This window comes from Peromyscus californicus, unplaced genomic scaffold (assembly GCF_007827085.1).
Source record: "Peromyscus californicus insignis strain IS unplaced genomic scaffold, ASM782708v3 Scaffold_7__1_contigs__length_154581171, whole genome shotgun sequence".
Taxonomy (NCBI): domain Eukaryota; kingdom Metazoa; phylum Chordata; class Mammalia; order Rodentia; family Cricetidae; genus Peromyscus; species Peromyscus californicus.
This window is the reverse complement of record NW_026294595.1, coordinates 133033748-133060584: the sequence shown is the minus strand read 5'-3', so window position 1 is coordinate 133060584 and position 26837 is coordinate 133033748. Positions and strand designations below refer to the sequence as shown.

At 44.8% G+C, this 26837-nt stretch overlaps 2 protein-coding genes across 9 annotated transcripts in view; both read right to left on the bottom strand.

The window, feature by feature from the left end:
* Positions 1-144: 144 nt before the first annotated feature.
* On the bottom strand, positions 145-6790 carry Adig (adipogenin). Its single transcript, XM_052725518.1, has 3 exons — positions 6376-6790; positions 2521-2653; positions 145-488 (listed from the first exon to the last, which is right to left on the bottom strand). Exons 1-2 carry the CDS (start codon positions 6500-6502, stop codon positions 2535-2537), a joined length of 246 nt encoding a protein of 81 aa, XP_052581478.1. The 5' UTR covers positions 6503-6790; the 3' UTR covers positions 145-488; positions 2521-2534.
* A 5274-nt stretch (positions 6791-12064) lies between these two features.
* The window catches only part of Ralgapb (Ral GTPase activating protein non-catalytic subunit beta), a 90897-nt gene continuing 76124 nt past the window's right edge, over positions 12065-26837 (bottom strand). For all 8 annotated transcript variants that reach the window (XM_052722379.1, XM_052722381.1, XM_052722382.1 and 5 more), the window contains 5 exons: positions 23799-23935; positions 15793-15901; positions 15048-15126; positions 13496-13644; positions 12065-12822 (listed from right to left, as the gene is read on the bottom strand). In XM_052722379.1, coding sequence (XP_052578339.1) covers positions 12629-12822; positions 13496-13644; positions 15048-15126; positions 15793-15901; positions 23799-23935 — 668 coding nt within the window. In that variant the 3' untranslated portion in view covers positions 12065-12628. The remainder of the gene's footprint in view (positions 12823-13495; positions 13645-15047; positions 15127-15792; positions 15902-23798; positions 23936-26837) is intronic.

Below are 26837 nucleotides of genomic sequence, written 5' to 3'. Positions count from 1 at the left end.
ACAGAATTTTTTTAGCAACAGCCCCACATGCAGCACTTAGAAGAATTGGTTCACATAGTGCATACTCATAAATGCTCCTGTTGTAAGGAGCACACAGTAGAGACTGTAGACATCCACACTGCAGTCTAGCCAAAAAGTGAGCTTGCTGTGTGCTGTGAAAGTTGAGTGCTTGCCTTTCAACAGACATGAGGGCGAGACAGTCCAGAGGGAGTCAGGGTGAATGAAGAGACACCAGAAGCTCTGCCAGGGCACGGGAGAACCCCCATTTCTTTAATAGGTACCCAGCACCTCGTGTGAGTTGAGCTGGCCAGCTGTCCCCTGGAAGCTGCTTGGGCCCCATTCTTCCCAGAGGGGCCCCAGGTCAGCTGCGTTGATGGAGAACAGATGGTTCGGCCAGAGGCTTGCTGGGTCTGGCTATTGGAGGTCCCAGGAAGGCTCCTTGGTCACCAGTGTTCTCTTTCCTCCATCCACTTGGGCCCAGATGACACCTAGACAAGCATGCCAGGAGTAAGTAGTGCTTGGGCTAGGAATGAAGTCAGAATGAAGAGCAAGAGATGAAATAGTGAGGTGGGAGTGGCTATCTGCAGATGGACAGTGTCCTTTCATGAAGTCTGAACATTGTTTTCTTGTCCTGTTCATTGACTACAGGGCCCATTAACAATGGACATGGATGGTCTCTTGTCCCCGGACTGAGAATTTTGGATTGGGATATGTGTGACTCAGTGGTACAGTGCTTGCCTGGTATGCTTGAGCCTCTGGGTTCAAATCCTAACACTACTAAGACACCAAAAAAAAAAAAAAAAAAAAAAAAAAAAAGAAATTTAAAGACAGCCATAGCAGCGAGTGAAGTCAAACACAGGCTTCTGACCGTGGGGCCTTGTGTGATTTCAACAGTTGTGAAACCTGCCCAGTGTTCCAACTCCATCACATGCTCATGTGTGAGTTTTTCTGAGGAAAGGGCCTCACTTGGCGAGGCTATGGCCCAGACAGGTTAGGCAAGGACTCTGAGGCACAGAGAGGGCTCCATGAGGGGCCCTGGTTCTCAGTCCCACCTCCTCCCACCGTGTAGACTAGAGAACACGGTGCTTGACCATGCTTCACAGTCAGGTAGCTGTGAGGACAGAGAGAAGAAGAGGTGGGTGTCTTCTTCTCTCCAGGACCTGCTGCCATGGCTGGATGTGAAGGAGTCTGAGGCTGTACCAGGAGGTGGTGGCTGGAGCCGCTGAGTCAGCTGCCCGCTGTGGGGAGGGAGGGAGGCGAGAGGAGGAGACGAGGTCACTGGGCTTTGATTCGTTGGGTGGCAATGGCAATGGAGAATCCCACCCCAGACATGGAGAGCTTAAACACAGATGGCAGAGTGCAGAGGAATATCAGAGTGACGACATGTATTTGGGAGTCACTGGCTGGAAACAGCAGTAGCTCCATGGGAATGGATGCCAAGACTCTGCTCTTCTGAATAAAAATTTGTTTGTTTGTTTGTTTGTTGAGACAGGTTTTCTCTATGTAGCCCTGGCTATCCTGGAACTCACTCTGTAGACCAGGCTGGCCTCCAACTCAGAGATCCACCTGCCCCTGCCTCCCAAGGGCAGGAACTAAAGGCTTGTACCACCACTGCCTGGCATTCTGGGTAGATTCTTTAACCGCTCTTGTACCCCAAGTTCCCACATGTACGTGGAGGTGAGAATATCTTTACCACAGCTCTCACAATGAGAGGCTAGAAGGCACACACTTGGCACATTCCAGGACCATTAACCCAGGATGAAGACTGGTATCATGGGCTTCTGCCAGTGTATGTGGAGTGCCCCCACCATGTGTCAGGAAGGGCTTTGGATGCCTCCATTATCTATGTTTCTGGAAGTTGGTAAATGCTGCACCATGGAAATAGTGCAGGGCATTACACTGGAAGGAGCAATGTAATATCAAATATTGGGGGAACCCCCTGACAAAGTGACATTTGAGCAAGATGTGGGAGGGAAGAAAGGGTATCCAACAGCTCTGTGTGGGAGGAAGCTACTAGGCAGAGGGAAGAACCAGCACAAACCTCTGAGGTAAGGTCAGAGGGGAAGGGAGTGGGGAAGTCCTTAAGGCAGTGGAGACTGGTCCTCCACACACCAGACAGGCAGCTGGCCACCAGGGGACAGTGTAGGAGCTAGTGACATTGTGAGGGAATGTGTGTTGATATGAGCACAACCATGTAAAGGACTCCGATGCCACAGATCCATGGGAGTGTCCTCCCCCACCACCGGTGGGGTGAGGCTCAGAGGAATGGCAAAATCTTCCTTCCTCTGGTCTGAGTGTAAATGTTCACAGTGTGCAGAAAATGTCCACCACAGCTCTCTTTCCCCAGATGTCTATGGCCTGAAGACTACTCCCTTACAGAGACTGCACCTATGAGTTTATCTAAACCTGCCTCTTCGTCCAGCTGTATACCAAGGCAGCATGCTCCAGTGAGTCAGCTACTGAGGCTTTGGGCAGGCCTAGGGTCTTCTTGAAGCCTCCCATTCCCCACAAAGGCCTTACCTGGTAGAGCAGGCTCACCAGTGGAGGCTGTCCTCATTGTCACAGAATGTCTCCTCCTCACAACCAGACTCAGCTGGTCCTTTGCTCCAGGGCTCCCAGTTGAAACATAAATCTGAATCATCTTCCTTTGAATCTGTGGAGACCAGAGACAAGGCTTCTGGGGTAGACTCAGCCTATAGTGCTCCCCAGCTCCAGAGGAGTCACCTGCAAGTGTGAACCCACCCGGTCTCAAATAAACACGCAGAGGCTTAATATTACTTATAAATGCTTGGCCGATAGCTCGAGCTTGTTACTAACTAACTCTTACACTTAAATTAACCCATATTTCTGTTTATGCTTTGCCACGTAGCTCATGGCTTGTTACCTCATTTTTACACATCCTGCTTGCTCAGTAGCTGGCTGGCATCTCTCTCTCTCGACTCCCCTGACTCCACCCTTCCTCCTCCCATCATTCTGCGTCAAGCTGTCTCACTCAATCTCCTCTTGCCCTGCTATCAGCCAATTAGTTTATTATTATTATTATTATTATTATTATTATTATTATTATTATTATTATTAACAATGAGCATACTCCTCAGCATGCCAGGCCTGGGGGCCCTGGGGCCCTCTATGAGGCCAGAAGTGGAGGGCCCATTAACAATGGACTGAGACTTCATGGCCTTGGATGGAGAACAAGGAGGAATCTAGAAAGAGGATCCAGAAGGACCCAGGTGGTGTGAGATAGCCCGCTGCTGCAGTCTGAAGGGGGAAAGGCCTGCACAGGATCACATGACTCTTGGTCCCAGCTAGTGGTACTGCTTTGGAAGGCTTTGGAAACTGCAGGAGGTGGTGCCTCACTAGCGTGGGAAGCTGGGACCACCTGAAGTGTTACAGTCTGCTCCTTTTACCTCTTCTCTGCTTCCTGACCAAGAATGGGACGTGAGCAACATCCCAGGCTCCACCGCACGTTCCCCCATCACAGTCCCTTCTTAAACCAGGAGCCAAAATGTCAGCTTGTTTTTTCTGTCATAGTCATAAGAATGGTAGCTAATGTACCTGCTGTATTGGGAATTGTCCCACTGAAGGGACACCAAGTCACTGACCTGTCCACCATTCATCTTCTCGGCCAGTCATTACCAAATACCTGTGATTTCTACTGCTTGGTGTTGAACACACATGTGAATGAAAGAATTCCTAAAAGCACACACATCTATCATGAGAGGCCTGGGTGACTCAATTACCACAATCACTTCACGGGAGACCTGGTCTAGCCACTCAGTGGCACACCCGAAGCTGATGAATGATTGATGTTTACCTGTATCTTTCAGCTTGCATGATGCTAAAAACCCACGGCCTGGGGTTCCTGAGGCTGCAGGCCACCAACCACCTGGGGCCAGATCCCAGCACAAGGGCGGAACACACAGAGAAACTAAGAGCAGACAGAGATGCCAGGGTGCTGTCACTTCTGACTGGCCAACTTCGCTGAAGATCAAAGGGCTTATTTCAAAGGTGGAGGTAAGATGTCATCTCCAGAGAAGCCACCCAAAGTCACTGCTATACCCCCTTGACCCCCTTCCACAGTGACAAAACCCAGCATTGACTCAGCCAGCACTGACTGAGCCTACAAGCATCTACTATGTACCATGTACACAGGTCCTTGGCTCTCTGCACTAAGAGCTCGAGACCTCTTAGAACCTTTCTTTAGTCTGAAAGATGTGTGCGTGAGGGGTGGGGGGTGATTACCTTCACTTTGTGGTGGGGAACTGAGGCCCGGGCAGCTCTGGTCTAAAGCCACACAGCCAGTAGATGCAGTACCAGGATTTGAAGTCTACACTGATAACACCGCACAGGCTGTGACCCTGGGAAAGGCTTCTCCTTTCCAAGCCTCAGTTTCCCCACCTGGGCAATATGGACTCTTTCACAGAGTTCTCCTCAGGATTGGAGGGAAATGGTATGCATCACCCATTTGGTATAACTCCTAAGTGTTCAAAAGAGGTTAACTTTATTATAATCTATCAAGGAACAAGACTGATACTAGACTCCAGAGGGATAGGGTTTTGGTTTTGAGAGAGTCTCATGTATCCCAGACTTCAGACTTGCTTTGTAGCTGAGGATGACCTGATCCCCTTGTCTTAACCTCCTAAGTGCTGAGATTACACCATGCCCTACCATGCTGGAGATCAAACCATGGCTCCCTGCATCCTGGGCAGTCACTCTATCAGCTTACACCCCAGCCCGAGATAGCTTCCACAGCCAGCACACAACAAGTCTTTGACTCCCCTAGCTGCCAGGCCTAATGCCTGGGCTGGGCCCCAAGGGAGAGCTCTAGCTCACCCTGAAAGTGAGGTGAATTAAGCTTAAAACAAGAAACCCTGTCTCGAAAAACCAAAAAAAAAAAAACAAAAAAAAAACAAAACATGTTTTTCAGAAACCCGAACCTGCCCCCCGCCCCCGCGCGTCCCCCCCCCCCCCCCCCGCCCCCTACCCTCCCCCGGCCCCCGCGCGTCCCCCCCCCGCCCCCTACCCCCCCCCCCGCCCCCTACCCCCCGCCCCCTACCCCCCCCCCCCGCCTCCTACCCCCCCCCCCCCCGCCCCCTACCCTCCCCCTCTCGCCAGGAAATTGCAGTAGGACTATTAGCAGGCCCACCAAGAGGGATCGCGGGGCAGGTCATGCAGGGTGCTGCTCATGCTGCCTCAGTAACTTGTGACCAGAGCTGGCAGCAAGCTGGGCACACTGTTGCCCAGTCGGTCTAAGGTCACAGAGCCGAGAAACAGGGAAAGAAAAGCCTCTGAATTAAGAGGGGTCTTCAAGGAGACAACAGTGTGCCTCTTGCCATATCCCACCCTATCTGGCCCCTAGCCTATTTCATGGTCAGTTACATCTGGGCCTTGAGCTCAGTGGGTCTCAACCTTCCTAACACTGCGACCCTTTAATACCGTTCCTCATGTGCTGACCCCCAACCATAACATTATTTTCGTGGCTACTTCATCATTGTAATTTTGCTACTGTTACGAACTGGAATATAAATACCTGATATGCAGGATATCTGATATGTGACCCCTGTGAAAGAACCTTTTGACAACACCCCCCCCCCCGCGCCCCCCCCCCCCCCCCCCCCCCCGCGCAAGGGTCAAGACCCACAGGTTGAGAACTGCTGCTTTAGCTTCTTGTGATAGTGTGCTGAGGTCAGGACCAATGTCAATAAGCTTCCATGATCCTGTGTCCAAGAGAAGGCCAGTTCTTCTGTGAGCTTGGTCTGGCCAAAAACCAGTGTGTGAGCACCCCAAAACAGCGAAGGCGCTATGTCCCTGTTCAAGCTGTTTGCAAAAGCACATGAGAGGGTCTGAGTGAAGCTGAGAGCCAGCCCAAGCTCTGCTCGGTGCCTTTGCACAGAAAGGGGCGCCATTTTCTAATTCAGCAGTCAAGCCTATGCACTAGCAGTGGCCCTGAGGGGCCGCAGACGAGCATCTGCTTCAGTCAAACTTGGGGACTCTGTTAAGAAACTCCCAACTGCCGGCATGATGGTGCATACGTTTAATCCCCGTACTCAGGAGGCAGAAGCAGGTGGACCTGAGTTTAAGACCAGCCTGGTCTACATAGTGAGTTCCAGAATAGCCAGGGCTATCTAATAAGACCCTACCTCAAAACAAACAAACAAACAAACAACCCCAAAAACAAAACTGAAAAAAAAATGATAGGAAGGAAGGAAGGAAGGAAGGAAGGAAGGAAGGAAGGAAGGAAGGAAGAAAAACTCTTTTCAACTGGAGCTGCATTTAAAATGCTGTGTAACTCCTTCTGTAGTTGTTCAGGGCACTTTATCCTGTTTAGGCCCCTGCCCAGCTCCAAAATTAAGAGTCCAGCCTGGACCAGCTCACCTTGACTAAGTAAGAAGTGTAACCAGACGATCATCAAGAGGAGCAGCACACTCACGGGCAGGCAGAGCCAGAACACCAGGAAAGAGAGCGTGAGGTCGTTCACCAGCGGGGCCAGAGGGTACCTCATTGTGCACCTGCAGCCATGCGAGGCCACCTGGATTGAGCGGGCAGGCTGCCCCTGAGGACCTGGCAGCTTGGCCAGGCTCTGCTTTCGGCCCAATTGTGACTTAACAGTGAGTGTGATGTAACAAGGAAGTCACAGAAAGAGCCTGCAGCAGAAGGCTGAAGGAGACACACTGGTTTCTGAGAAGGGTGGCCAGGGCTGTGGGCCCAGCAGTCACTGGGCTCATGTGACCCTCTGCTCTTATGGAAGGGAACTGAGGAATTCTAAAGTCAAGAGAAACAGTCAGGACAAACGTCAGCCAATGTAAGGTACTTGCCTACCCATGGTTGATGTGGCCAGGAACCAGCCAGGTCCTTGGGTCCTGCCTTCCAGTAGCACATACACACACACACACACACACTGCCACGTTGTGGGGCAGGGGACGGACCGCAGGGAATGGAAAGAGCTCAGTGCTGGAAGGTAAGAGGCTGGGTAGTTCCAGCAACAGTTGCTGTACAGGAAAGGCAGGTCCAGCATTGCCACATTGCCCACCCCCACAACAGCCCAAAGTCTGGTTTTTATGTGGCATCTCCCAAGTTTAAAATAGGAGATGGGGCTGGGGTAACACACCTGTCCCTCAAGTATGAGGCCCAGAGTTGGGATCTCCAGACTCCACATAAAGTTAGGTGGGCTTGTCAGCCTGCCTGTAATCCCAGCAGAGGCAGGGGACCCTAGAGCCAAGCTGGCTAGCCAGGATAGCTGAAATGGCAAGCTCCATTCAGCGAGAGACCCTGTCTCAAAATTGATGAGGAAAACACCTTGGGTGCACCTGCCCCCCATACACCAACAGATGGGATCAAACTTTGTTAGAACATTGTAGGCTAAATCTGTCAGGTCACTCACTGAGTGGCTGCTTAGAACTTTTAACAATAATTTTGAAGCTTCTCCCACTTACCTTTTTGGGAGTTTTAGCAAGGGACTTCTAAAAGCTTGCCCCCTTATCTCAGTGGGCAAGACAACTTGTTTTCTCTCACCCGGCCTGTATTTACTAATACTTGTGGAAGGAAGTAGACATTGGGGGTCGGGGGAAGTTTGTAATAGACTGGCTGGTGCACAATCTTCACAAGATGAATGGGGCCGGGAGGTACATTAAACATGCCAGTTCCTAAGCTCACCCTCATTCACCGAGGCTGTGCCCCTGAGGCTGCCAGGTCTGAGGGAAGGCAGCCTTGACTTGGGAGAACACAGCATTTTCACAGCTGAAGAGCACAGGCTGAAGTCAGGATCATTCTAGACTGGAAAGCTGATGCATCAAAACTGGGTTAGAGGGCGAGTCATGGAGGAAGACACTAGTCTATGGAGAAGGGGAACCAGGCCAGGCTGAGTGGACCCACAGAAGGGGTCTGGACAAACACTATTAAACATGCACCAAAGAGCAGGATGCAGGCGTGGACAATGCAGGCCCAGAGGCCAGAAAAGGGGCAGTCGGGACTGGGATTTCTAGGTGCTGGGTCAGTAAGGAGTTGTGTCAGAGAGCTGAGCTACACAGGTGGGAAAACTTGAACGCTTATATATTTGGCTAGCTATGAAACTTTCAGACACCAAAATGGGGCCACTGAAGTCAGCTTCTGCCAACGGGCCAAGCTGGAGTCCTGTGACTGGCAGGTAGAGCTGGGTAAGAAGTGGGGAAGGTGGCTCTGGGTTCCAGGCAGTTCAGATCCAGCAAGAGAACAGTTTTGTGGGGTTGGTGCCTCGTTGGAGGGGTGGCTCTGGGTGGACGCAGGCGTCCTAACAGCTCTCACTTCTGTTTCCAAGATTCACCAGCCTATCACCTGTGACCCAGACTCATGGCCCCAACATGCTTCCTGTAAGATCCTCTGCAGCCAACCTCTGCAAAGGGGCAGTGAGGGCATGGGTGACCTCTGTGCCTTCCCCCTCTGGAAATGTCCCTACTTACCCCAGGATTCACTCACTCCCAACTTCCAGCCTTTGTATCTTTTTTTTTTTTTTTTCCGTTTTTCGAGACAGGGTTTCTCTGTGTAGCTTTGCGCCTTTCCTGGGACTCGCTTGGTAGCCCAGGCTGGCCTCGAACTCACAGAGATCCGCCTGGCTCTGCCTCCCGAGTGCTGGGATTAAAGGCGTGCGCCACCACCGCCCGGCCCAGCCTTTGTATCTTAATGCTACACAGATCCTGCCAGCATTAGAAGGGCATGTCCTTTTCTCTTAAAATTTGCCTAATTTTGAATATTTCAGGAAAACTAAAAAGCCAGAGTGGAAACCTAGGTTAGTTAAAACTGAGCAGACCCTCCTTGAGAGTCACTTAAGAGTGACCATGCAGGAGCCAGCCCCGTGGCCTGTAACCAAAAGGACACACCAAGTTATTAGATAAGAAGCTCCTTAAAATTTAATTGACTGCATGTATTACATTCAATATCCCGTGGGTTTCTTGTGGACGGAGGACAGGCATAAATACGAACAGCTCTGAACCTTCTTCCCAGGCTGACGCAGATTCAACACAGGCAGCGAGGGACACAGGCACACTTTCATATTTACATCTCCTTTACTTTACAGATCAGTGGCAGAAATATTTACAGAAAATACAATAGGAAAAAGATCCCATCTTGGCAATATACCGAAATTCATACAAATTGTAAATATGGTTTCGAGCAAATAATGATACTTAATTTTTAGCCACAGCTGCCAAGCCCTTCAGAGGAAGATGCCTTGGTCACTGTGGGGACAAAGAACTTGATTTGCTTCAACAAATAGGTATTGGGCGCCTACTGTATGCAAGGCACTGTGGAATCCCAAATTACACATTTTCCCTCATCACTAACAAACCTGTCTGAAGAACAAGGGTGGCCATTCTGAGAAAACCCTACACAGTGCATGGCTCTGCCAGCAGCGTGACCAGTGACCCCACTGTCCAGGTGGACTCCTCAGGGAGTGCTGGGGACAGACCAGTGGACGCCAATGGTCACTGTTAACACAGAAGGTCTGGCCTGAACAGGCTTTAAATAATAAGGGACAACTGTTGCCAGGAAGAGTGTCAAATGACCTCCAAGACAGTTGTCACCATCTACCGAGCTGTGCCCAAGGCTGATGCTGTGTGTGTGTGTGTGTGTGTGTAGGGGGGTGCTCTACTTTTCAATAGGAATACACCCTGGAAAACTCATCACTGTAGAGGTCAGTCTGCAGAACCTGATTCTTCCCTAGCTCCGACAGGAAGCTGTTCTTCCAGGCTGTCCTACTACTTATGAGCCAGACACCAACAGGGCCAGCCAAAGTGTAGGTATTTTTATAGGTGAGCCCAGAGATGGAGTCACCCTAAAATCGGGGAGCTGGAAGAGGGAGATGCTCATATACACATGTGCATGGCACATGCATCTGTATAGCTGGGGAAGGGGCTCCCTACTACTGTAATTATTCTTTTTTAAGGGGCCAGAGCCCAGGTCTTAAGAGGAAACTCTAGACAAACGAGAAAGGTGGCTGCCAGGTTCAAAGAGGCTGAGAGTCCTGTGTCTTGTGCTCCCAGTCAAAGGAGCAACCCCCTTCCCATCCCAGCTTCAGAAGTCAACAGGAGGGGCCACCAGCCTAAACAACCTTAAGAAATGTTTTCCTGTTTGAGATTGCCTGGCCATCCAAGTACAGCAACTGAACAGTTTAAGCCACAGTCCAGACTGGTTCCAGTGTTTCCCCAAGTGTCTGAACCTAGGCGGCAAATGTACCAAGTGAACGACTAAGACTATTGTAGGTACGAAATACGTTCCTCTGACAAGATTCTGTTCCAAGTGATCTATGCGCAGGCAGGAGGGTGAACTCCGCAGGATTCCAAACCACACTCTGAGGCCCAGGGCTCTTACCACACTCCTTTGGTGGGCAGATGGTGCGTGGAACAGAGGGGACCAGTGAGGGGGTGCATCCCAAGTTCTGATGGCTGTGCACACTAGGACTTCTCTGTCTTAGGGGTGTATAGCCCTCCTTCCTTGGGGAACTACCATGTACCCCAGATTTCAAACTGCATCTGCCATGGTTTTTCTCTTACCAAAGTCATCAGAATTACAAAGAGTTAGAAACTAGAGCCAACCGAAGGGGAAAGGCCAGTAAGCTCCCCGCAACACACATATCGCATACATTATCATTTAAAGAATCTCCAAAGTAAAAGTTTTTCAGAAGAATCACAAGAAGGAAGTACATCTTTATATCAGTTATTTGTAGCCTCTGGAATGTTCTAAATTGCATGTGTATGTATAGATTCTTTGTTCACCTCGGATAGAACAAGAACCCATTTTCCCCAAGAAGTGTCAATCTGGAAGCATCTTAAAAGTTGTTCAATTTCACCTCTTCTGAGTTACTAAAATATTTTTAGGGCGAAACTCACTAAATTTTTACCATTCCTCACCCCATGTTATCACCTAGAAACCTTAGATTATTGCCTAACTTAAAAACAAACCAAAGGCCGGGCGGTGGTGGCGCACGCCTTTAATCCCAGCACTCGTGAGGCAGAGGCAGGCGGATCTCTGTGAGTTCGAGGCCAGCCTGGTCTCCAAAGCGAGTACCAGGAAAGGCGCAAAGCTACACAGAGAAACCCTGTCTCGAAAAACCAAAAAAAAAAAAAAAAACCAAGCCAAAGACAGAGCACTGTGTGCCTTGAGTGGAAACTGGGCTCACAGCAGGGTTTAGAGGATGACATGAGGGACAAGCATGACAAGGGGGTGTCTGTACCTGAGCTTAGAAAAAAGGGTGGCGAACCAGACCACGGGCTGCTCCACCCACGGTTCTTGCTCCGAGATGGCAGAGCACACACTTCTAGCATGGAGTACCTGCACAGGGCAGGTCCAACACTGCCCCTAATAGCCTAGGAAAAGAACAGAACCTCAACCCAAACCGTGGAACCCTGACCCACAGACTGTAATGACAACTGTAATGAGCACCCCTATTCAACTAGGCTGTCACTTGTTTTCTAAGACAAATAATCTTACTGAAGGAGAAAGAACATAAAAATAGGTATATACTGAGTACTGTAACAGGAGTCCTCCTAAAACAGTTTGGTTCTGGCCACCTCCTATGCTTTGTCCTTGGCAGAAGAGACGTATTCAGGTGACAGAAATATTCCAGAGTCCTGGCAGGAACTTGTACCTTCAGCTGGCTAAGGCCAGGAAAGGTAACAGCAGCCGCCACCTAAGGAAATGACACTGGTTCTGTGGACTGTGAACCAGGTGCTCTCTAAAAGAGCTGAGTGGCGGTGGGACACTTGTTCCTGAACCATGAACAGAACCCTCCCTCAACTACTGCAGCTTGCTGCTTGGTCCCGAAATAAATGATGGATGAAGCCAACTAATTTCCAGCCCCTGGTGTGAACTCACATTTCTTGGTATTTAATGGAGGAACCATGTCTAACCTATCATCATGCCATCAAACTGAACAGTAATGGAGAAAGGAGGCATCACTGCTCACTCACAGCTTTTAACCCCAAACATGACTACTATGCCATGAGAGAACACAGCTGTGCCTCCATTTCCATCTGTCTGCTAAGAAGCTGAAGCCATGTGACAGATCTCCGTGGCAATGAGAGGGACAACTTGCTTAAATATGGAGAGAAAATAGGAAATATTTTAATGTCAGACTTATCTGAGCAAAACTCATTTATGTTTTACCCTGTCAGTGTGACAGGCGGCAAATGGATCAAAATGTGAGGACAAAGCTGCAGCCTCTTTCCTTCATGGTGTCAACTTGAGCCTTAAAAAGTTCTAGAAGATTCTGAGACTGGTTTTAATTTTGAATACACCCTCCTAAAAAGCGAGGTATAAACTATCTTCAGCTCCTAACTCGCAAGCCTGTTGACACTACCAATGCATGTATGTAACTGATGCATAAAAGCCTTTATCCTCAAAAGGCTTGTATTTTACTAAAACTGTCACTTTAAAATAAAGTTTATGGCTAAAATGCTTGTTGTCATTTTCAGCAGGAGTGTGACTGTGTGAGGTCCATTCATCAGAAGCTGGCGCTCCTCCAGCCAGTGGCTTCCCATCGTGTTTCTTCTGGTGATTCAACAGTGAGTTCTTGGGAGTGATTCCTTTATTTTTCAGGACTGTCTTGCTTTGATGTCAGAGCTCATACTGCAGTCCACTGCCCCGGACAAACTGTGCTCTAAGAACTGCAGTTTTTCAGTCCAGCCTCCTGGAAAAGGGCAGTATAAAACTCTGGCTCCAACTGCTTATTCCGGTACTTGTTGACAATGTCAGTGATTTTCTGTTTCCGACGGACATGTGGTGGACTGTAGGAATCACTCTCCAGTCTCTTTCTTCTACAAATGTTTATTACGGTCTGCCGCACCAGAAAGCCTTGAAAACAGATAAGAATACCTGTCAGTAAGCTAAGAGGTGAGCTGTGTTCAAGGAACCCATCTTCTGAATCCTGCAACTCTTTCACTGCAATCCCATGATTTCCCACCTCCGAGACAAACAGGGCACCAAGACAAAACTGCTGAGAGACATTAGCACAGGACCAGAGTCAAAGCCTGCTCTTCCACAGCCCCTTGTCCTCTGTGCCAGAACAGCTGTTTTCCTCTTCAGTTAGTTCACTCAGTGAAGGCCCACTCCTATCACCAGATTAAAGCTTAAAGAGATGACAATACTACCCCCTCCCCATTCCCTTCTTATATGGGCAGCAGCATTTTCTACAGGCAGTGACTATTAAGTATTAAGACCATTTCCTTACTTATTTGAGGTTTATGAAATTGTTAAAGGCAGCAGTCAGTGGTATAACCGCTGTCATTCTATGCTACAATAACCTCCCACCCCACCCACACCCATAGGGAGCCCTATCTAAATTCAGTGAGTCACACAAGACAGGAAAGGTTGGCAAAGCCTCAGCAGAACAAAGGGGAATGAGGTAAGATACTGTGAAGTGAAAATACATGTATGAGATTGTTAAAGAATAAGAATAAACTAAAACTTAAAGGTGAGGGAAAAAAGAAAGCCAGGACCACAGCCCTTTGGCACACAAAGCCCTTACCAAGTGCTCGCCGGCTGACTATCATCCCATCAACAAGGGGGATGACCATGTTAAATTTTCCAGTGGCTCCTTGGATTTTTATCCGGAACAATCCAGTGTTTAAAGGGTGGATGAAGATTACTGGGACTTCTTTTTCAAGAGTTGTAGACCTTAGGAAAGAAAGTCTTTTTAGTTCAGTCACAAGAATCTTTCCTATGAGATCTAACAACACAAACCAGGGCCTGGGGAGCAGAATCTGCCCAGAGTCCTCTTCCTGGAACCTGTGCTGCCTCGGCCTGGAACCACTGGCTGTAAGCACTTATTCCTGGGATTAGGCTTTTAAGTAAGAAATAGTCTGAAAAAAATTCTTAGAAGACCACTTCTAAGGATGTGGGCTAGAAAGACCAAGCAAGTATACTGCAGAGGGCTAAACATCTGGCTGCCAAATACATGACTTTCACTCAGTCTATTGTTGCAGCAGTAGAAGCATGACTGTTACAGCATCAAGGCAGAGTCCAGAGTACAAGCAGGAACATCGAAAGCCCAATGTGGGAGATATATATATATATATATATAAATAATATTTTTTTAACAAGATAGGGGTTGGGATAAATCTGGAAAACAGTATGCTAAGAGAATTAAGTCAGGCATAAGAAGATAAATTCTACATAACAGCACTCCTCTGAAGAACATAAAGTCAGAGAGTACAACATGCTTAAAGATGGAAACAGGAAGGTTTTTATTGGAGGAATACAAAATGTCAGTTATGCAGAATAAGTAAGTCCTAGAAATCAAGTGTCCACTGTACCGAGTAAGGCTATAATATGGTCTTGTATTAAAAATCTAAGAAAGCAGAACAAATAACTAACAACAACAACAACAACAATAATAAATGATAGATACCATGGATGGTAGAAGACTTCGGGAGGTGATATGTATGTTTACAGAATAGACTGTGGTGATGGTTTTATGTGTATAATATACCTCCAAACTTAACAGATTATACTTGCCAAATATGGAGAACTTTTTTATAACAACTGTATTTCAATAAGGTAAATTTTTAATTTTGTTTTTTTCTAAGTGTCTCATATGCCAGCTTTTCCCCTCTCCAGAGCTCCTGGGAAGACTGAGAACTGACTGGGAGATAAATGGAATAGCTAACACCTGTATTCACTAGATTATCAAATGTTCAAACATGGAAAACAGGGCCACAAGTATGCCATCTTGCCAGCCCTTTGACTCTTTATTTAAAAATTTTAATTTGTTTATTTTTATTTGTATGCGTATTTTGCCTGCATGTATGTGCACATGTGTGCCTGGTGCCCTCAGAGGTCAGATGAGGGAGGTGGATCCCCTGAAACTGGAGTCACAGGTAGTTGTAAGCCACCATGTGGGGGCTGAGAACAAAAACTTGTTCTGCAAGAACAAGTGTTCTTAACCACTGAGCCACCTCGCCAGCTCCTAGTTTTCTGCCTTTACCACTGTTGGATTATAATTCTTTATTCTTTATTACGCTGTAACCAACAGATAAAAACAGACATGCTGATGAACTCAAGCAAATAAGAGGCCATACCTCAGAGCAGTGCTACTATTTGCAGTAGTCTCCACACCAGTGCTGATCTCTGTCATCAGATCTGAGAGGGGAAAGTTTTCTGGAAGAAAAGAACATTATAGTTACCACCACTTGATTTTCCCAAATTCATTTCCTAACCTCTTCACAGGCAGCAACAAGTACCATCTGCGCTACACCACAGGATAGAATCCTAATGACTCCCCACATAAAAGCAATTGTCTTTCACAATATGTTTTGGCTGAGTTCACCTAAAGCGAAGGACTTTCAGAGAATATGATCTGTGGCTGTGAGGGCTTGGTTAGAAGCAGCTGTGACACTTTCCTATAAACGCTGAGCTGGACAGGGTTCTAGGCCAAGCATGCATTTCTGATGTTCTTAAGTCACATATACAAAAAATCCTAAGAAACTTTTCATGCAGAACTTTTAAGGACAAAGGAAGCAATCATATAAAAATGAGACTACCTGTGCACATGGAAAAGGTGGCCCAGAGCCCCTGGGAAGACTGGGAACACTGACTGCTAGGAGACCAAAGAAACAGCTAACAGCTTTGTATCTATTACTCTATCAAAACTAGAAAACAGGGCCATCATGCCCAGTTAACAGGTTTCTTGAAAATGGGTAGAGAGGCTGGAATACAAACCCAGGTTTATGAACTGCAAGTCTCTGTATTCACCCTTTTCAGACATTTGGCAAGTCACTGTCATCTTAATCATTCTTAGAGAAACCCTCTTTCCTCATACAGTACCTATATCATCATAGCGTTCCACCCAGACTACAGACACTCTTGTCTCAGGTCCAAGGGGAGGCACAGGACGACCCTGAGGCAGCTTCTTCATTCTGGAACTGGGACTGAGCTATATGAAGAAGAGAGGAGAAAGAATTTTTTTCTTCTTCTTTTTCTTTTTTTTTTTTTTTTTTTTTTTGGTTTTTCGAGACAGGGTCTCTCTCTGTGTAGCTTTGCGCCTTTCTTGGATCTCGCTCTGTAGAACAGGTTGGCCTTGAACTCACAAAGATCTGCCTGCCTCTGCCTCCCGAGTGCTGGGATCAAAGGCGTGCGCCACCACCGACCGGCCAAGAACTTTTTTTAAAACTACCTAGTCAAACACTTATCAAGATGACTAGTGACATGTCTATGTCATCAAAGCCACTTGGGAAGAAAATGTGAAATAAATTTGCCAAAAAAAGCTCTTCATTATCTCCACTTAGGAGCTTGACCTAGAAAGGGAAATGAAGTTTAACAGCAAGAGAGGAGGAACCAGGGAGATGGCACTTGCCACCAAGCCTAATGACCCAAGTTCTAGAAGTCAGTTGTTCTCTGATGTCTACACATGCACAATGGCATATATGCACACACGTGCAGTTGGGATACACACACATACCAAGTAAATAATGTGATACAATTTTTAAGTATCAAAGGAATACTAAACAATTACAATTTGCATGAATAGCAATAAAACTTGCATGTTTTTTTAGTTTGGTTGGGTTTTTGTTTTTGTTTTTGTTTTTTGGTTTTTGGTTTTTTCGAGACAGGGTTTCTCTGTGTAGTTTTGGTGCCTGTCCTAGATCTCGCTCTGTAGACCAGGTTGGCCTCAAACTCACAGAGATCCGCCTGCCTCTGCACATCATCCGTCTGGCGCATGTTATATTTTAACAAAGGTTTAAAAAAAGGACTAAAGCCGGGCGGTGGTGGCGCACGCCTTTAATCCCAGCACTCGGGAGGCAGAGCCAGGCGGATCTCTGTGAGTTCGAGGCCAGCCTGGGCTACCAAGTGAGTCCCAGGAAAGGCGCAAAGCTACAGAGAAACCCTGCCTCGAAAAACCAAAAAAAAAAAAAAAAAGGACTGAATCTTTCTGTGGCCAGAAAGCTGTATGCTTCCCAAGAAATACCAGTACTGCCAGGTGGTGATGGTACACACCTTTAATCCCAGCACTCAGGAGGAAGAGACAGATGGATCTCTGTGAGTTTGAGGCCAGCCTGGCCTACAGAGTGAGTTCCAGGACAGCCACGACTGTTATATAGAGAAACCTTATCTCAGAAAACAAACAAAAACAAACAAACCAACAAAAAACAACCAAAAAGAAATACCACTACTTTGTCTGGGGATCTTAGTCTCTAAAACGCAACATCAGGTAGCTATTCCTAGTTCCCAGATGAAATGTTCCAATAGCAATCTATACCTGATTTTCCTTATGTTGTCTGCAAAAGACAAGAGTTCACTAGACTTTTCGGCAAGCTCATGCACACATTTGTCTTTTCTGCCACTCAACTGGCTTATTTTTAATGAACTATTTTGGGTATGTGTCTTAAGTCAATATTTTAAGGTGCATTTATTATTATGCATGATGTTCTATAGTACATAAATTTTACTATTATCCCTAAGCCAGTGGCCATTGGGATCTTTTACTTTTATTCCCCACTTCCATTAGTTCCTTTTGTTGCTCCACATAATTTCATGTCTACTTTCTTTTTATATATACATACAAATTTTATGTGACTATACAAAATTCAGAACCCACAAAAAGAACATGTTTTTCTGAGACTGGCTTAGTTCTTTTAGTTGCAGCCATTTTTTTTCTTTTAAAAGATTTATTTATTTATGTATCTGTGTGTTTGCGTATGTGGGTGCCCAAGGATGACAGAAGAGCGTAGTAGTATTTGCTCCACCCATGACCTTGGGCTATATGGGCCTGAAGGAGGCGGTGCTTCCTGCTGTTGTATGTGACCTCTTAAAGGAAAGGGGGAGGGTCATGAGCCCCTTCTCCCTGCTGCTTCCTTCCTGGTGTGATGGAACTGCCAGGTGGATTCGCTCCCCGTCAGATCAGAAGACGACTTCAGCAGTCTACTCCATTCTGTATTGAGTATTGTGAGTGTATTTCCTCAATTTACCCTAACAAATTTCCCTAATACTCTGAACTTAAATGTGGATTTATCGCATTAGAAGAGGGCACTTGATTCCCTGGAGCTGGGGTGATAGGCTGTTGTGAGGCACACAACATGGATGCTGGGAACCAAAGCCAATCCTCGAAAGAGCAGTAACTGCTTTCATCTCTGAGCTTTCTCTTCAGTCCCTCTTCAGGGCTTTTCTCATGAAGGGATTCAGATCTTGTCATAAGGCTTTTCTCAATCTATTGAGATGATCGTCTGATTTCTACCCTTGAGAATATGTTTATGTAGTATATTATTACATTTATTGATTTTTGTATGTAGAACCATAGCTAAGTCTCTAGAATAAAGACAACCTGATCAAGATCAATGATCTTTTCAATGCAGTCTTGATTTGGATATGCAAATATTTTGTTGAGAATTTTTGCAGCTATGTAGCTTGGTGTATACTCTTCCTTTTGTTGTGTCTGTGTCTTGTTTTGGTATCAGAATGCTGGTTTCAGAGAAGACTCTGGGAGTGCTCTGTCCTTTCCTGTTGTTAGCAGCTGAGAAGCACTGGTGTTAGTTCTTTCAAAGTGAGTGTTTTCAGCAGTGAAGCTAATCCAGGCTGGCTCTCTTTTAGGAAAGATTTTTTTTAAGTCCTTCAACAATGTTGCTTGTTATAAATCTATTAAAATGATCTCACCTTGATTTAATTTTGGTATGCCCTATGTACCTAGAAAACTTCCATGTTTTTTAGATTTTCTGTGTAATACACATTTTTAAGACATGTCCTGACAATTTTCTGAATTTCATTGTTATCTGTTGTAAGAAACCATCTGCTTCGCTTTCGTTTCTAGTTTTATTCATTTGTGACTTCTCTTTCTTTCTCCTTTCTTCTTTTTCCTTCTTGTTTTTCCAGACAGGGTTTCTCTTTGTAACTCTGGCTGTCCTGGAACTCACTCTGTAGACCAGGCTGGCCTCAAACTCAGAGATCCACCTGCCTCTGCCTCCTCAGTGCTGAGATTAAAGGTGTGCGCCACCACACCTGGCTTTCTTTCTTTCAGTTAGCTTGGCTGAAGGTTTGTCCATCTTGTGAAAGAACCAACTCTTTGTTGCAGTGATTCCTTGTACTGTTTTTCTGTTTCCATTTCACTAATTTTTGCTCTCATCTGAATTTTTCTGTCTAAGGACTGTAGGTTTGGTCTGTTCTTATTGTTCCAGGATCTCAAGGGGAAGTGTCAGTTTATCTGAAATCTGTCTGATTTGTCATATGTGGGCACTTACAGCTATAATCCTCCTCTTAGGCCTGCTTTCATTGTATCCCATATTTTTGGTATCTGTGTTTTCATTTTCATTTGCCACTAGGGATTTTTGTATTTTCTTATTTCTTCAGTGACTTATTCATTATTCAATTGCCATTAGTATTTTGTTTTGTTTTGTTTTGTTTTGTTTTTTTGAGACAGGGTTTCTTTGTGTAGCTTTGCGCCTTTCCTGGAACTCACTTGGTAGTCCAGGCTGGCCTCGAACTCACAGAGATCCACCTGGCTCTGCCTCCCAAGTGCTGGGATTAAAGGCGTGCGCCACCACTGCCTGGCCGCCATTAGTATTTTATACCTGTTAAAACTTGCTTTATATCCTATTGGATGATCTGTTTTCCTGTTTATTTTTTTGTTGGGATGACCTGTCAAATGGTGAATATTGGATACTTTTACTATGCTAGGGTTAATGTGTGAATTTACATTTAGTAGTATTTGCTTTATGAAACTGTGTGCATGCATTTTCAATGTATGTTTTAGAATTACAATGTCCCCTTAATGGACTGTTCCCTTGAAGAGTATGAAGGGAGTCTTCTGACTAATTTTGGTTTGAAGTGTATTTTTATCAGATTTAGAACAACAACAAAGGCTTGTTTCCTCGTTCCATTTGAGTGGATTACCTTTCTCCATCCTTTAACCCTAAGAAGTTAGTTTTATCTGTCTTTTGTGGTGTGTTTCTTGGCGGCACAAAATTCCCTCTTTAAAATTCAATCTAAGCCGGGCGGTGGTGGCGCACGCCTTTAATCCCAGCACCCGGGAGGCAGAGGCAGGCAGATCTCTGTGAGTTCAAGGCCAGCCTGGACTACCAAGTGAGTTCCAGGAAAGGCGCAAAGCTACACAGAGAAACCCTGTCTCGAAAAACCAAAAAAAAAAAAAAAAAAAAAAAAAAAATTCAATCTGTTTGTGTTTTGACTGGAGAAACGAGACCACAATACTATTGAAGAGTATTATTAATAGAACAGTATTAACTCTGAAGAGTATTATTAATAGGACAGTATTAACTCCTGTCATTTTGTTGGTCTTAGAATGGTGTTTTCCTATTTCTCTTTTGCTTAACTAAAAGTCTGCTTGCTCCTATATCCTTGTAGATATATTTACCTTTCTATTTAGCCCAAAGGATTCCTTTCAGTATCTTCTATGGAGCTAGTTTAGTGGTCATGAGTTTTTTTAGCCTGTTTTTACCACAGAAAGTTTCTCTTTCAAGTATGGCCATTTTGAGGCGTACAGTAGTCTGAGTTGACAGTTGCCTTACAAAATACATCATTCTCTATGGTTTTAAAAAGTTTCTGTTGAAGGTGGAGAGAGAAGTTAACTTTAAAAAAAAAAAAAGGCCATGAATTTGAAAGAGAGCAAGGAGGGGTATTTGGGAAGATTTGGAGGGAGGAAAGAAGGAAAGAAGGGAAAGTGATATAACTATATCATAGTCTCAAAAATGAAAGAAAAAGAGCTGGGTGTGACAGCGCACCCCTTTAATCCCAGCACTCGAGAGGCAGAGGCAGGTGGATCTCTGCGTTTAGGCCAGAGTGGTCTACAAACTGAGTTCCAGGACAGCCAGGGCTACACAGAAAAAAACTTGTCTTGAAAACAAAAACAACCCCCCTCAAAAAAAAAAAAAAAAAAAAAGAAAGAATGAAAAAGAAAAAGGAAACAAAATCTCTAAAAAGATTCTGTTGAAGAAATCAATCTGCATTTACCTAATGTGTCTTCCTTTATACATGACCTGGTGATTCTCTTTTGATGCTTTCAGTATTTTCTTTGTATGTGTATACATGTACATTTTGTTAGAGTGCACATGTGTGAAGGCCAGAGTACAACTTCGGGTGTTGTACTCTGGCCTCAACCCATCGACAAATACAGTTTTACCTTTGCTTTCCGATTTTTATGTTTTGCCTTACTTCTCTGTGTTAGGACTCCACTTCTCCACCAAGAAGCAGGAGAAAGAGCAGACATCTTGGAGCTCCCCTCCAACTGCAGAGAGGATACTAGCTGCTCTTTAGTCAGTGTGCTTTATAGGCTTACTTCTGTTCAGGGTTTGCTGAGACTGTCTCCTCACCAGCAAGTGTTAAACAGTTTTGTTTTTTTCTTTTATAAAAGATGTATTTATTTAATGTATGTCTGTGTGAGGGTGTCAGATCCTCTGGAACTGGAGTTACAGACAGTTGTGAGCTGCCATGTGGGTGCTGGGAATTGAACCTGGGTCCTCTGGAAGAACAGTCAGTGTTCTTAACCTCTGGGCCATCTCTCCAGCCCAGTTTTGTTTTTTTCTAGTCTGAAAAGAATACATAATAAAAAGCAAGCTACTTTAAGAGCTGTCATTCTCTGAGTGTGAAGGCATAACTGTTAGCACTCAGAACATGAGGGTTAGGGCAGGCAGCCACTAAATGTCTGCATTCCTTACTCCTTTCCAACTGTGTTCTGTGAGGCCTCTTAACCTCTTCAAGTTTAAAATCAGTCTGTTATTAGGAGTCATGTAACTTGATATTTTTACTAAATAATTTTAATAGTGGAGACTTTTCTTAACATGCTGTGGGATGTCTTTCTGCTGTGAATATGTGTTGCTCTGATTGGTTGATAAATAAAGCCGTTTGGCCTATGGCAGGGCAGGATGGCGCCAGGTGGGAAAATCCAAGGGAGATAGTGAAAGGAGAAAGGAGAGGTAAAGAAGACGCCATCCCACAGTCCAGGGAGCAGCATGTAATGGCACAGAGGTAACACCGTGGAACATGTGGCAAAGCATAGATTAATAGAAATGGGTTAATTTAAGTTATAAGAGCTAGCTAGCAAGAAGCCTGAGCCATTAGGCCATACAGCTTTTAAGTGACATAAGCAAGCATCTGTATGTTTACTTGTCCGAGTGGCTGTGAGACCAGGCGGGACACAGGAAAACTTCTGATAACATTAACATGTATCTATGCTAAAAATAATCTTCACAGTTACATATAGTGAGGCAGCTGAGGCAGAAAAACAAGGAGACGTTCAAGGCTTGCCTGAGCTACAGAATGTGTTCCAGGTAGCTGGGGCAACTTAGTAGATCCTGTCTCAAATAAAAACAAGAGGACTGGGGCTATAGCTCAGTGGGAGAATATTTGGCTAGCATGTGTGAGTCTCTAAACTTAATCCCTAATAATGGAGGCAGAGCGGAGTGGGGAGTAACAATTTTTACTGTGTAAGGAACCAAACTAAAATCCCATATAAATTCATGAATGACTTTGGCCAGGTTTACACTTCATCTTCTTTAGTATTTGTTTTAAATCAATCTTATTCTTACAGCCTGATCATGAGTTCTTATTCCCACTTACTTGGTCATTTTTCAATAAAGATTAAGGGGTAAACACAGATAAAGAGATAATATTTGCTGGTAAGTATAAAAGCAAAAGGTTCTTCCTGTGTAGTAAGAGTTGTGTGCATACTTAATAGATTTAGCCATACACAGTAGACCCCCTTATCCATGTGGGTACAATCCAAAGACTCTCCACAGGTTCTTTAAATCACAGTTACTACCCAATACTATACGTATTCTTTTCCAGTGCACAACTATGGGGGGGGGGCACGACCCACCCTTGAAATAAATGTAACAATAGTGAAACAGAACAATTACAGTATGTCTCAATAAAAGCCTATGTGAATTTGGTCTCTCCCTCAAGAAACCTTACCATACTATATTCATCCCTCTTCCTGTGATGACAAAAGGTGATGCAATGCCCACATGAGCCACAGTAAAACACTACGACAAAGAAAATAGGCATTGCAGTACTACATTCATGACACCAACCAATACTAAAGTGACAGATGAGGGTGGGGTAGGGTAGCATATACGGTATACAGATACTGAACAAAAGGATGATTAACATCTTAGGTTGGAAGAAGCAGTATTCTGTGAGCTATCCTGAATGCTACATTATTTTAAACTTACAAATTGCTTATTTCTGCAATTTTCCTTTTAATATTTTTAGACCATAGTTGAGCATGGGTCTTAAAATGTCTGAAAGCAGTCGGGCGGTGGTGGCGCACGCCTTTAATCCCAGCACTCGGGAGGCAGAGCCAGGCGGATCTCTGTGAGTTCAAGGCCAGCCTGGGCTACCAAGTGAGTCCCAGGAAAGGCACAAAGCTGCACAGAGAAACCCTGTCTCGAAAAACCAAAAAAAAAAAAAAAAAAAAAAGGCTGAAAGCAAAGCAACAGACAAAGGAGAACCGCAGCACTTAGAGTCTCCAAATGCTGCCAGCTTTGTAGTCAGTTCCTAGCTGAACAGTGTGAGATTACGAAATGTACAGACAGCTCCTGCTGTAATGTTTAGTGGACACAGAATACCTCAGCTTAAACAGGCATGAGCAAGAGAAATGACCACAGCATCAGATGTCAAATACAAGGAAAACACTGTCTTAGAACCAACTATTTATTATAGATTAGAAAAATGAAAAATTCAAGAATACATTTTCAAATACTTCAGTTAATGAATCAGTACTCATGCTATACCTCCTACATTATAAAAAATGAGAAACTTTCAGACTTGGTTCTACAATTATTGCTACTTCACCACAAAATTTGGGGCAAATCAATAAAACAACTTACCCTCTGTGAGGAATTAAGACTGTCTGTGTGATTGGGGACCAGCTCAAGTGTCAGGGGTGGCTGCTTCAGAATTCCAGGCATAAGATCCATATTTGAGTCACTATCTTGGTCTGAGATATTACTTTCCAAAGAATCAGCTACAAGAGAAAGAAAAAAATATTTGCTACTCCTCTGGAGCAGAAGTTTAATTATGTTAACTAGTCTAACTACCCTAAGTAACTGAAAGCAAAGCACTGTTTACATAGCAAGTCTTGGCAGATATCCTATGAAGGAGCAGGTGATCTTATTGTAGGATTTGCTGGTCATGCTCTTCCTTGCATTTTATAACACTTGAAAAAAAATGTAAAACTTGTGATTGAAGAAACAGCTCAGCAGTTAAGAGCAATGGCTGCTCTTGCATAGGAACTGGGTTTGGTTCCCAGCACCTACAAGGTGGCTTACAACCATCTTTAACTCCAGTTCCAGGGGATCCCTGCCCTCTTCTAGCCTTCAGGGGCACAAAAGGCATGCATGAGTGCACATAATACACACAAGCAAAACAATCATACACATAAAAGAAACATCTTAATCTTTTAATAACCATAAAGCTCATTCTTGACTGAATCTGGTTTGTGTGCTACAGTCTGTCATCTCCTGCTCTACAGGATAACTGAGGTAAGCCTAAAAAATTATAAATTCAAAGCTATCTGTTATTCTCTGAATTACTTATATATTCAATCAAAAGCACCATCCTAAGTAGACATTGAGACACCTGAAAGCTGAAAGGACCTAGTCTGAATTTAAAGAACAATCTGGTGGGAGTAAAAAACAAAAGAAATGAACAAAACCCCCAGGAAAATAGAGATATGTCATTTTATGCAAACAAATGTTTTGCCTGCACACATGTATATGCACTACATGTATGTTTGGTGCTCAAGGAAGTCAGAAGAGAGCATTGGATTCCCTGGAACTGGAATTATAGATGGTTGTAGGCTACCACATAGGTACAGGAAATCAAACCCGGATCATCTGAAAGAGCAACAAATACTCTAAATCAGAGCCTTCTTTCTAGTCCCAGAATATGAATATGAATATTAACAGAAGCTGAGTCACAGCACACAAATGGCAAGTGGCATTAGGCATATATCATGATTGCAGGCTAAGACCCAACTGTGGGAAGCCAGTGTGAGCGAAGGTTCTAGGTCTGGGAAGACTTGCTGGTGCAGGCTGTTCAAAGAAACCAGGCAGGTACTCAACCCACAAAACAGCTGGGCCTCAACTGCTGGAATAAGGAGGCAGATCACAGCTTTGAATGGAAGGCAGATAAACACTAACACTAAGATACTGATCATGGAAGGTCCATTCTACTAGGGACAAAAATGACAGAGTATGAAACATGGGAACCTACAGGGAGAAATCAAGGTCAAGTACAAAGGCAGGGAAGCTACTAAGCTAGACACAGCACAAGCCTTTACTCTGGAGATGAGACTATCAAGTGTGATGTGTATCTCACACTTCAAATGGTCTCAATGGAAAAGGTGACATTTTCTACTCACTGTCTAGCCAGACAAGAAGAAATGGGCTTAATCTGCAAAAAAACCAATATTTTTTCAAATTTATTTTAAATTTATGTGTCTGTGTGTACACCCAGAAAAGCCAGAAAAAGCTGTAGGAACTAGAACTGGAGTTACAGGTGGTTGAGCCACCCAGCATGGGTCCTGGGAACTGAACTCAGGTCTTCTGGAAGAGCAGGTGTTCTTAAAGGCTGAGCCATCTCTTCAGGCCCACACAATATTTTAAGCAAAATAAACCTGTGACTTTAGATTAAGAAAGAGTAATCATACTTAATCCGTAAGAACAGTGTGCCATTTTTTTCTAGGTTGCTCAAATTTTTTCTGCTGAATGTCCAAAAATCATCATGATGTCATCACGAGGTCCTGCTAGCTATAAGTTTATATGGGGTTCCATATAAAAGCTCTCACATGGGAATCAAGAGCTACGTGGGCTTCACTCATAATTTATGAAAGGAATGACCAAAGCAGAAAGCAAAGCCTGTGCATACTGGTTAAGTTAGATGAAAGATAAAACTAGGGATGAAGTGGAATTAAAGAATATTTGATACCTATCATTAGATGGATGCATAAAGAAAAATGGAATTATGCCACATATAGGAAATAAGATGGAATTGGAGATGATGGTGTCCAATGAAATGACTCCTAAAGACAACCGTCTAATTTTCTCATGACATCTAGACATACATAAAATCTCTGACCTGAAGAACAAGGGAGAGGAATAAGCCTGAAGTGAGAAGGGAACAAGAGAGTATAATGGGGTGGGAGGAGATAGACAAGCTAGAGCATGTTTTTTTTTTTCCTCATGCTGAATTTCAAATTACGTATATATGGGGGGATATGCAAAAGGCTGGTAGGGAAATATACACACAGCACAACATATATTCATAAAAATAATAGCAAAAAAAACTTAAGTTATCCTATTTAAGTATATCCTGCTATGTTTTCAATATGTAAACAGCCGTCACAGTCTCATGTTTGGAACACTTCTTTTTTTTTTTTTTTTTTTTTTGGTTTTTCGAGACAGGGTTTCTCTGTGTAGCTTTGCGCCTTTCCTGGAACTCACTTGGTAGTCCAGGCTGGCCTCGAACTCACAGAGATCCGCCTGGCTCTGCCTCCCGAGTGCTGGGATTAAAGGCGTGCGCCACCACCGCCCGGCTTTGGAACACTTCTTTAGCAGTGGCACTCTTCTGGTAGGCTGTGGAAACTTTAGGGGGTGAAGCCTTGCAGGGGAGACTAGGTCATTGGGAGAGGTCCTTTGAAGTACCTAGACATTGGTTCTGACCCTGCTGTCTGTTTCCTGATCTGCCATGGTGAGAAGCCATGCTACATGCTCCCATGGCCATAGAGTAAGCCACTGGGTCATGCCATTATCATCTCGGGGATGAGAATTTCTGAACCATCAACCAAAAGTAAACCCTTCTCCCTCATTCCTGTCAGATATCTCTGTAATGAACACTGTCTAGGTTAGCTTTCCTCAACATGCCTG

Coding starts and splice junctions, on each gene's coding strand:
- Adig (XM_052725518.1), bottom strand. CDS start 6,502: ATGAGGTACCCTCTGGCCCCGCTGGTGAACGACCTCACGCTCTCTTTC. Junction 2,654..6,375: donor ACACTTCTTACTTAGTCAAG/GTGAGCTGGTCC, acceptor TGGTCTCCACAG/ATTCAAAGGAAGATGATTCA.